This window comes from Pagrus major, chromosome 16 (genome assembly GCF_040436345.1).
Source record: "Pagrus major chromosome 16, Pma_NU_1.0".
NCBI classification, from domain to species: Eukaryota; Metazoa; Chordata; class Actinopteri; order Spariformes; family Sparidae; genus Pagrus; species Pagrus major.
In genome coordinates this window covers 3,294,728-3,306,779 of record NC_133230.1, presented here as the reverse complement: position 1 = coordinate 3,306,779, position 12,052 = coordinate 3,294,728, and the positions used below count along the sequence as shown (strand labels likewise).

Here is a 12,052-nt window from a genome sequence, read left to right as displayed (position 1 = left end):
TCAATCTCCTCTATCATCACCGTGATTGTCTTCCTAAAAGTTTTATTCTCTTTTTTCCACGTCAACTCATCCAGAATTAATTCTTTCTCCACGTCATGTTGTGCATTTTCTTAAAAAACTGATGTTCATATGTCAGCTAGCTACAACCCAGAACAGAAATACACAACAAGGCTTTTATATTTTTTATATGTTTAGACTAGAGTTTAAATTCTACTTTTACTTAGTTACCTTTTAAAACTTGATAAAAAATATATTAATGTAAAAGAAAAACAACGCAACAGTTTACAGTAAGTTTGCTTATAACAGCCCTGTGACAAAAATATGTATTTGGCATTTATTGCATTATTTATTACTGCAAATTCTTGTAACTTACCAGCAGATTATAAACTGACGAGTACAGATACATCTGTGATAAGCTGCTATTGGCTGAAAATATCAATACTAGGATGGCAATTAATTGACTTTAAATCTAAAACTGTGATTAAACCCTGAAAAAAAAGCTAAAATCTGTGTTTTTTCTTTCTGGGAGAAAACTCAGTCTGCCGATTCTCTTTCTTCACCTTCTAAAAAATATCTAGTACGTAAACGAACACTAACATTTGTTGTGACCTGTTTCCGAAGGCAAGAATAAAGTTAAAACCTTCTTTATATCCCTTATTGTTTAATTTAATTAACCAATTTCCCCACTGTAATCACTTAAGATTATCTAGAAGTAATGAATTAATTATCCTGGAGGATAATTTCTACTGTCAGACTGATGGATAGTTTCACTCCTTCAAGGACAAACATGTGGTTTGACTATTTTTCACACAACTTCAATGAAAACTCGTTAGTTTAATGGATTTCTGACTCCGGCTCATTAAATCAGTCCTGAGAGTGCTACTGCTGCTGAGAGGTATTAATTGTTTAGCGCTCACTCGGTTATGAAGGCGCACACAGAAAAAGAGAGGGGACACACAAAGAGGCGACAGGCACAGGTTCAGGTGAGCAAAGAGTTTAGGTTTTATTAGAAGTTAAGAAAGACAAACTGGAAGATGCACAAACAGGACAGGACACGCAGAAAGTTATTAAGCAGGAGCCGAGAACAGAGACGAGGAGACTAGTTCACTTCATCGATAGTTTACAGTAAACCCTCTGCACCCCCCCACCATCCTGACGTCTATATACAGAGATATACAGAAGGTGAACAGGCTGGATGCACGATGTTTAGACTTCTTCTTTAACTGTTAATCAGACTTTTAACCTCTACTCTGTTACAGACTAATTTAAACCCATCGTGCATGAAGCCTGTTCCCTTTAACGTGTCCTCTCGCTGACATCACAACATAGTTTAGTCTGATATCACACAGAGCACAGAGCGACAAGCTAACGACTAAAAGTCTAACAGGAGCAGAAACCCACAGAGCCACAATCAACGGTGCCCTCGATCATGCTGACGAGTTACGCTGATGTTATTTACAGCATGTTAGATCACTACGAGCTGTGAGTCACCACTAATGAGTTCAGATGTAAATGTTGAATCGAACTGAATGGACGACTGAGGACAGACGAGAAGCTTCTAACCTCCGCGGACGGGAAGAGGGAGAGGATTAAGTTTAAAGCTTGAACTCTGAACATTTCACACCTGGAACAGATCTGTCAAAGGTTGGATTGTTGTTGATTTATAGTTCTGATATCGGTGATTAATGGACTAATTGTTGGAACTTCTACATGCTTGACATCACCTTTTATTTTGCACAGAGTCTCTAGTGAGTACTGAGTTGAGTCAGAGTTGACCTGAATTCAGACACACACACACACCCCTTCGGTACGTGATGCTGCCCGCTAGCTTACGGCTAATGTACAGTAGAGTAATCTGGCTGTTCTTGCACGAGTACGTATCGGTCGATGTATTCAGGTGATGTTTAGTCTCGTTCACCGACTTCCTTCCTCACTCTCCTGGAAGTTTAAGCAAAAGACGATCGAATGAAACGCACCGCTACCTCGATTTAGACATTTTGATTCAGAAATCTTTAATTTCCTTAAAGCGAAGCAACAGTTTCTATTCTGGTTATAACTGTTATGATGATGTGGAGTCGAGGTCAAAATGGACAGAGTTAAGCTTCAGAGGAAAAGATGGAAACAGAGATTCACTGTCAATCTGTCCTCATTACTCTTCAAACAACCTATTAAATGAGTCTACAGCCAGTATGAAAGTACAGTTTAAAGAGAGAGAAGCAGAGGAAAGTGTTAAAGGACAGCAGAAAGAACATGATAAGAAGCACAAATTTAACGTGGCCATAAAGAAACATCACCCCGGTTCCTTTCCCACCCGCAGCACATACACACAGTCGAGTACAGAGCTTCAAGACAAGCAGGAAGCAGAAGTTTGAATTTAGACACACAGGCTGTCTCCACATTTCCCCCTAACCCAACTCCATGTTAAAATAATCTGGCTCTGGTTCGACCCGGCCCGTGAAGAATCCCACCAGAACCCAGAGGTGGTGGTGGTGGTGGTGGTGGTGGTGGTGGAGGAGAAAGAGAGGGGGAGTCAGAGCTGAAGAAAACTGCAAAGCTGAAGGGGCTGAGGTGAGGCGAGGCGTCCGTCATGCAGAAGACAAGTTTTTAGAACCATTACAAGGCATCTGGAGTTATGCCTGCCGCCGGTCGGACGGAGCAGGAAGAGAGAAGAAGGAGGGAGACAGTGAGAAGACAGACAGATCGTTTGAGAGGAGAAATTTAAGATGGAGGAAGAGAAGATGAAGGGAAACAGTGAATTAAAGAGACTGACAAGGTTATCGAGTGGGTTTCCAGATCAGACGCAGTATCTCCACCACCTTGTGCATCACTTAACTTTGTTAATCTTTGCTTGTATTGTATTTTTTTTTGGTCTTGTTGATACTACGCCATTGAAATTTGTACTTTTTGGTGGTTGAAATGTGAATAAGGATTCCCAGGAAGACTAGCAACACCATTTAGAAGCTAACTGGAATAAAAAAAGATTAAATAACTTAAAGTTTATGGCTAAAGTCTCACTATTAATTAAATTATTCACATTTGAAATATGTACATATTACATATTACTTACACAAATGTAAGTTGAGCTAAAATATAACTTCCAACTCTTTATTTTAGTGGATTAAAACAGAAGAATGGTTAGTAGTGAGTAAAACATGACTTATATCCTAAAAGCAGCCCAGACAGCTTTAAAAACACGTCTGTTCTCTGTCTCCAACCTACTTAAGTTTCTGGTAAAACAAAAACACCCAGGCTTTAGCCTCACTGAGCCCGTCAGCCATTTTCCACAGTCCAGTCCAAATGGCCTGAGGTCTCGCCCACTGACTCGTTAAGAGCTCCAAAACCCAGAAAACCAAAACAAACTGAAGAGGAACCGACTGATCTCACAGAGGGAGGACGAATGGAGGCAGGATGGAGTTTTTATCAACAAGAAATATGCCTAAAAAACAGCGTTCGTCTCAATATCTCTGACCAACCGCAGCACACTGATTTTACCTTTCTTTGATTTTATTTTAAGATCTATGCGTTTGAGAGACTGTTGTAATTCACAGACTTTACCACTAGGTGGAGGCTTTGCACTGTGTAAAATGGTGGAGAGAAACTGTGTCTGCATCTGGATCATTGTTAGCACGTCAAGAAGAACAAGATTAAACTGTTAGAACACAAAATAAACACAGAGGGGATGCAGGAGGGAGACGCATGAGAGCAGCGAGACAGATACTGAAGGTTTTGTGTCAAACTTTGTAATTTGTTGCTGATATAATACAGGCTTTTTGGCTTCGTAGGTACAAAGCAGGGCTGCAACTCATGATTGTTTACATTATCAATTAATTTTCTGGACAAAAGATGTCAGTTTTCTGGGTTTAATATGTAAACTTGTAGCTTGTAGGTCTCCTAAACATCCAGTCAACAATCTATCCTTCCTGTCTGGCTGCTAACATGCTAATAAAAGAAGCAAATAGCAGAAATAAAGGAAAAAAGAAAATTCACACTTTACATTCTCAGGCAGCAGCTCATCACACAAATGCAAAGGGGAGACACATTAACACAGGTAGATAAAGCACAGTGGACACAGATCACAAACATCAACAGTGTCCAGAGGACACAGAAGGAGTACAGTACAGAGCCCGTGTTGAGTCAGACGAACAGACTGATGAGTCACGCTGCTTCTCAAGAGGACTTATTATAAAAATAACAAGGAAGCTGTTTTCACACCTGCCTGTGGAGAGAGCTGAAGTGGAAGTGATGATTTCTTTGACATTTTGGAAAGAAAAATGCAGTCTGATAAACTGCAGGGAAGCAGCGGAGGGTAAAAATACCCAGAACCATGTTTTTATTCATCTAATGTTCACTTTATATCTTTAATACTTTGCTGCTTAGCACCAAGGGAGTCGTGATTTTCCAAATCCGCGATTAGATTTGACTTTTTTGATGTTATTTAGTTGTTTTCAGCACTGAAGGCTATGCTACCACACCTTACACAAAGGATAAGTGTCTAGAAGTGCAGCTGCAGGCTAACGCTAGGCTAGCTGTGTCCTCTTTATTGTTTATTTGTCTTTGGACGTGCACAAGTGGACAGAGGTGGATAGACACAAAGATCCTGCATTAGATTTAAAATTGAAATCGTGACACCCCTATTTGGCACGTACATTTACGCACACTTGGTTTGTACACATACTGTGTACACAGTGTTTCTCTTATCTGTGTATTTTCGGTGTTTATCAGATATCTTTTTATTCACTTATCTAGTTTACCGTTTGTATCCACTTCTCTGATGCTGCTGTAATGCTACATCACCCTTCAGGGATCAGTTAGGTTCGATCTTATCTTGAATCAAATCAAAATCCGGCACGCTTTTACGTGTAGTATCCTTGATGACTCGCAGTATAATTTACATAAAATCTCCTTCCAGCTGAAGCTCTTTCCAGACACGACAGGCTGCTTCCCCTGATATAAATAAATGCAGAGATCAGCTGGTGATGTGAGATTGTCTGCAGGACACGGTGTGTATACGCACTAATGTGTCTCACACCAAACCTCCCAGAGCCACAACAAGACGTACAGGAGAGAGATGCTGATTGGTTGTTCAGGGCACTATGACTACTGTTGCTATGTGAGCAGGCCAGCTCAGAACAGCGGCAGCAGCAGCAGCAGCCTTTAAGAAATGAGACGATGAGCAGCCTACAGAGACTCTACATCTACATGTTCTGCCACTGCAGTCACCAGAGACTGAGAAAATACTGCAGATACTGTGAAGCTCTCTGCGGCAGAGGATGTTAGGTGGGTGTTGTCGACGTGAGCAACCAGAGGGGGCTTTACTGCTGCTGCTGTGAAAGCAGTTTTAAGACTCAGAGTTAGTTGGGAAAGCTCTACAGGAGGAAAGTTTAGTGGAAAGGAGTGTTTAATATGAGCAAAGCGCTATGTAAATGTAAACCACTACGACTGAAGCTCAGGCACCGACTGTGAGAGACTTAAGCGTCTCAGCAGAGCAGCTCTCACTTGGTTTTATTAATAAAAGTCAGTCTAACGGCGAAATACAAGCAGTAGCTATTCTAGTAATTCTGACAGTCAATCAGCATTAACAGTGTAGCACAGTACAAATGACCTTTTTACTATGATTTTAGCAGGTCTGGCAATATACAGTGAATCACTGAGTACTGTAACAACCTTAAAGTATCTTTCTTGACAGAAGCCAAATTTACATTTTTAATCATATCATGATATAAAGGAGGATTTCATCTTAATGTTGTTTAGTTTTTATTAGTAAATTCGGAGAGAACCGTTATTAAAAGGTAGAATATTCCTTATTTTTTAAAATCACATAACTTAACTTTGACTTCAGGTGCATTAAAGGTGAAATCACACTTTTTAGTTTTCCTAAAAGTGCAAACTACACAAAACTGAACCAAAAATTGTAAACAAATGTCATAAAGACTCAGAAATAACCTGAGAGCTCCAGAGTTAAAATACTCTGCTCCAAACCATCTTATATGACTTCGGCTTTAAGATGAATCGCTCTACAGGGTTCCTTGATTCAACAGCACCAGATCACTTTGTAAATGTGGCTTCTGTCGAGAAACATACAGGCCGTTTCGTCACATAACCCTGTCTGTGTTCCTGGTCTGAGGACTCTCAGTGACGTGTCGAGGGCTGTGTACTGTACTTACCCCGTTCCACTCCACGCTCATACTCACTTCCTCGCCACCGTCAGGCCCGCTCTCGTATTTCACCGTGTCAGAGGTCAAGCTCTCGCGGCTCCGCTGCTTCTCACGGGCCTCGGGCTCGCTCAGGACCTCCGCCACGCGCTGCTTATGAACAGTGTCCAGACCCTGACACACACACACACACACACACACACACACACACAAACACACACACAAGGCAGCAATAAATGCCAATTCAACTAATCCAATTAAAGCAAAGCTGAGCACCTCTGCCACCAGCAGCCTGTCACACACATGGACTCTGTACAGCTGACAGGAACAAGCACCAATTCATCCAATCCAATTAATATTAAAGCTATAGACTTCTACCACCTGCTGCACTGAACCCAGGCTGTGGCGCACACACACTCACTTACATCAGGACTAATTCAGCAAAGCGAGTCACAAAAGCAAAATGGAGCTAAACTCAGTGGTTTCAGTAAACAGGAACTTGTTGTTTCCTGCTGCAGATGATGTTGAATCCTCGGTACCATCAACATAGTTACAAGTGTAAACGCTTTCTGACCTGCTGAGCTTACATCTGGCTTAAGTATGCAGCTAGAAGTAAAACTACAACACTCAAAACCTGTGATAGTAGGTTCTTTTCACAATTAATAGATTAATCATTTCGTCTAAAATGTGTCAACAATTGTGAAAAATGCTCATCACAATTTCCCAGAGTCCAAAGTGACACCTTCAAAAATGCTTCTGATGTCCAAACAACAGTCCACAACACAAGAAAAGCAGCAAATGTTTGACATTTGTGCTTCCTCCTCCTTCACCAGATGGATGTAAAAGCTGCACATGGAAACACAAGTTCTCTCTCTATTTAAAAGGTGAATTCAGCAGGATTTCTCTTAAGAACGAGCTGCAAAATGAAGCAGCCTCCGGCATAATTAAAGCTGCACAGACGATAACGTTACACGACAATGCAGACCGATGCAAAGACTGTTTCCTGTGACCCCGTCTGAAGAATGAATTATTCAAGAGGGGAAAAACACAGACAACGGACATGTTGTCAAAGTCTTGCTTGTTTTGTATTCATTAACACGTTCTACCTCTTAAATTATATGGATATTGAACATTTACTGAATCTTTAAAAAGGTATTTGGGGCAGGGATTGTTTTAAATGTCAAAATCTAATTCATCTTAGTGCAAAAATATCTGTATTTCCCAGCTACTTCAATTAAATATGTGCACAACAGTTACAAAAAACACCCCAGAACATTTCAGATAAAATACTCTCCAGTTTCACATTCTCAGCAGTATAACACAGCCCAAACTAATGACTTGATTTAATAAGAGGTATCTAGACATGTATTTATAATATGATTAATTACCAAAACTCTCCACAGCTGTGAATCCAGTTTAAATAGTCTCATGTGTTACTTCCCAGCTGAGAGATACTTGACATTAAAGCAGGAAATGCTAATTCAGGATGAAAGCTGCAGGGCTTCACCACTGCCTCCACAGGGGGCCACATTAATTCTCAGATGTAACAAACTATCAGACGAGCTTTAAAAGCTCCTCAGCATCCTGAGTGTATCATCTCATCCCTAATTTTACACTGAACATTTTCTGCCTTTTAATCTGCAGTAAATGCTGAGTTGACCCCCTTTCATCTGAGTACTTGTAACCAGCGACAGTAACGTCTTAACGACAGGCTAGGAATCCCGAATCACCTGCTTTCTGGAACGCATGGCGGCTTCCTCCAGAGTCTCGGCCGCCTCGAACTTGCCCTGCCGCCTGTAGAGGGCGCCCAGATTCTTCAGGGTGGTGGTCACTGTGGGGCTGCAAGAACGAGGAGGAGGACTTTAAAAAGAACAATATTTCACATTTACTAAACAACTGATTAAACACACGGTGTGTAATTTCTACCACTAGGGGTCTCTCAATCAAAACAAAAGAGTAAGTTGCAACTTTTTTCATAAGCTTACATCGTGGAAGAAGTGTAAAATGGTGGATCGATGGACAAAACTATTGCTTCTGGCCGCAGCCATCACCGGTGCAGAGACATAAAAACATGGAAATCTCCAAAAGGTCTGGAAAACACTGGTTTAAAGGACCAATTTCAAAAAACCCACTGACCTGTCGACTTTACAGGCTTTGTACCAGCCTCCATATTCTCCGAATGGTGAGCCATCCTTCTGCTTCCCCTACAAGACGAAAGAAAGTTAATAACAAGACCGTTACTTTCATTAGTTTCTAACAAAAATGCTCCAGGGAATCAACATGAGCTTACATGTTGCAAGCCTGGACAAGAAGCACGGACCCGTGAATATATAATATGAAGTGATTCATGCGTTAACAGATTAACATTAACCCTTTTCATAACTAGTGGCCTTTTAATACCATCAAAGATAACATGAAGGGTTATTAAGTTGTGGGATTATTGCTGCGTCGGGATTCCTTCCAGAAATAAACCTTTTAAACCGTGACGAAAATAAACTCCTTGTTGGGAAAGACGAGTACTCGCACCATCAGCATTTGATGGTTATTACTGAGACTTAATCTGCTAATCCAACTCTTTGTGCAGTCAATCTTTCCTATTCCATCTGAAAATACATCAAAAAACTGTCTTTGAGCTGAATGCTGCCATCAGTGTAACTTACTGATATCTGCACATGTGTGACTTAAAATTTAAATGTGGTGTGTCAGATTTTGGGGACAAACATTAAAATAGTGAATCAACAAATACATATCAACAGGTTTCGCTCACCTTGCTTTGTTCCTCTCTCTCCTCAGCATGCATCCATATTGGTTTGTTCTCATCTACAGAGAAACACATGAAAGTCAGTAATACAAACATTCACTCAGATAACCACCAGGAGAGAAGTTTTAAGAAGTCACTCCGCTTTCTAAAGAAGTATGTTTTTTATTTCTCAGCTGAAAAGGTCATTTTTGTTTACAGCCACCAAAATGATAATATTAACCTTTACTTTAGAGGAATGTCAGAGGGGTACACATCTGTTTGTTTGTGATATTAAGTCACTCTGGATTGGGAGGATGTTAGATAAAATGTCCAAAAAGTAAACGTGTTTGTGTGTGTTTGTCGTGCAGTCACATGTCGTACCATCAACAGAGCCGAACTCCCTCTCGTGAGCGCGGGTGAGGATTTCTTTATACAGAGTTTCAGCCTGCTTGAACTTGCCCTGTTTCAGGTAACAGGACGCCTGAAGAACACAGAACAAAACAAAACTAAGTTGAATGAACGGTAAATGGACGGTAAATGGACTTGCCTTTATAGTCTAACACAGCCACTCTAGGCGCTTTACAACAGTTCAAATTCATGTACTCAAGAATCTATAAAAAACTGCTCCCATCCCAGCCCGCCTCCACCCCTCTCACCAGGTTGTTCTTGGTCTTGGCCACGTTGGGGTCGTCGGGGCCCAGTTTGGTCTGGTAGATCTCCAGCGCCCTCATGTAGTAGTACTCCACCTCTTCATACTTGCCCTGGTTCTGACACAGCAGGGCCAGGTTGTTCAGCTGCTTGGCCACATCTGGGTGGTCCTTCCCCAGCACCTGGGACGGAAGCAAGTGGAGAGAGGGGGGGGTTAATACGACAGTCAATACGTCAAACTAAATGAGTTTTAGACAACAACCTGTGTGTCCAAACTGCCATTTGGTCAACAGCTCTTATCCAGGGTGAGAAAATACCACCATCCTCTAAACAGCTGCTGGGGGATCTCTTGTTGTAGCTGGTTCCCTGGTCATTTTGCAGTTCTTTACTCTTCAAGCGATTCTTTAAAATTCGCTTTCAGACTAACTAATAATTATTTTCATTGTTGATTAATCTGTTGATTATTTTCTCAATTAATTGATTAATTGTTTGTCTAGAAAAGGTCAGAAAACGGTGAAAAATGGCGATCGGTGTTTCTCAAAGTCACCATGACGTCCTCAAATGTCTTGCTCTAAGAACAATCAAAGAATATTTGTGTTGTGTTGACCTTTGTAATGCGTGCTACAGTTTGTCTTTGTAATGCTGCTTCTCAACATTATACGCAAAAAAAATATTTCCTATGTAAGAAGCATGAATTCTAGCCCACATCTTGGGATTTAAATCTGTAACTGTTGTTCTAACCCCTTGCCAGACCGGTGGACTATTGGCTTGCTTGATCAAATAAAACCTAGATACAGTGGACAAACACAGCAGTGCAGCAACAAACTGCATTCATCACAAACTGTATCCGCCTCTCCTGTCTGCACACAGCAAAAAGAGGCAGAAACATCAAAATAAATCTTTAAACGTGGAATGTGTTCGCATTAATGTGGACATGAGAGCAGTGCGTTTCCCGCATGCTGATGAGGCTTAAATCCATTACAGTTGAATGTAGCGAGCATGAAAGAGATGCAGTGGATCATTAGAGACTAGGTAGCTATACCTAGAAAACTGCAGCGAGGGTTTTATCTGAGTCTGAATGACCAGCCAGGAGAGGGAGATCAGAGAGAATGAAAAATACAGAATCGAGGGGGAAAGAAAAGGAGATGGGCTCAGACTTTGGAGAGCCAGGAAGAAAAATGAGACTCGAAGAGGATGAAGTCGGAGGGAGTTTAAAAGAGAAAAGGATATGAAGCCAGACAAGGCAAGTCCTCTCTCTGCCGACTGCTAGCTCATTGAGACAACCCCCGGGGGAAGAGGGATGTGAACACACAGAAAAGCATGAGGTGAAAAGTAGTATCAGAGGGAAAAGGTAAACAAGGTAGCTTGCTTTTTGTCCTTTGAGGGATTTCGGCTTCATATTATTGTGGTATAAATCTGTTTGAGGTCTGAGATCAAACCCCTCCTGAGCACCACAAGATCCTCTCCCGCCCTGCTGGAGTCTGACAGCCTCTCGGTGTCTCTGATCCACAGGATGCTGCAGAGCAATCTGAGCGGTGCCACATACAGTATTCACTCAGTCCTGGCCTCCCACACCTACTCCTCCGCACAACACATCTGACAGCTTTCCTGTAAACATCGTTAGCTGAAAAAGGAATTGCTATAAGCCACACACACACCGGCAAACTCTGGGTCGCTGAGGAATTGATCCTGTTTATTGACGGATGTCGTGCTTCCAAATACCAAAAGTGCTGCAGTCTGTGGTGGTTTCTGTGGAGCTCTCAGAAGCACCACCTTCATCTAAGATTAAAGCAGGAAAGCCTCTACTTACAGGGCATCGACTGCATCGATGTTTACCCAAATATTTACTGACTATGGGAATTTTTGAGAAATTTGAGAGTTTGTTTCTATCCCTTGTAGACAGCCGTGCATATTTCAACAACAAAGACATCAGTGTAATGAATCAGACTTCGCCTTTTTTAGTGCTTTAAGGTTGAGGGACGCTTTGATGCACTGTTCAGAAAGACAACAACAGAAATCTGTGTCTAGACTCTGAGACATCCCAGTGGAAGTTTGGGTTTTCATTTTTGGTTTCATCATGAGTAAAATGCCAGAAATATCATATACTTCTGCAAATGTCAACTAATCTAATGAAAAGACCAAAACCAACAAGCATCTGTCCAGCTCTCAATGCTTTCCTACTTCCTCAGCTTCAAGCCAAACAATTGGTTCCTACGTACGTCGTAAAAAACAGGTCAATAATTTCATTTCCCAAATAGCTCCGTAATATATATCAAGTGTGTACCCCTTGCTCACAGGCTGAGTCCTCACCGCAGTATCCCAGGGTTCGACTCCTACCTGTGGCCCTTCTCTGCCTATCATCTCTCTCACCCTCTTTCCTGTCACTCTTCAGCTGTTCTATAAATAATAACGCCATGAAAAACAGCTCTGCAGCAGCCACCTTGCACCACCGTGCCTGTGCGGAAAAATCTTGCAGCTTAAGCGAGAGCATTATCATCCGAGTTTAAGTAGC

At 41.5% G+C, this 12,052-nt stretch overlaps 1 protein-coding gene across 3 annotated transcripts in view; it reads right to left on the bottom strand.

Moving 5' to 3' along the window:
• Positions 1-12,052, bottom strand: part of klc1a (kinesin light chain 1a) — a 43,870-nt gene that overhangs the window by 9,368 nt on the left and 22,450 nt on the right. For all 3 annotated transcript variants that reach the window (XM_073484256.1, XM_073484257.1, XM_073484258.1), the window contains exons 8-13: positions 9,549-9,722; positions 9,274-9,373; positions 8,920-8,972; positions 8,289-8,356; positions 7,883-7,991; positions 6,165-6,326 (exon numbers count right to left, since the gene is read on the bottom strand). In XM_073484256.1, coding sequence (XP_073340357.1) covers positions 6,165-6,326; positions 7,883-7,991; positions 8,289-8,356; positions 8,920-8,972; positions 9,274-9,373; positions 9,549-9,722 — 666 coding nt within the window. The remainder of the gene's footprint in view (positions 1-6,164; positions 6,327-7,882; positions 7,992-8,288; positions 8,357-8,919; positions 8,973-9,273; positions 9,374-9,548; positions 9,723-12,052) is intronic.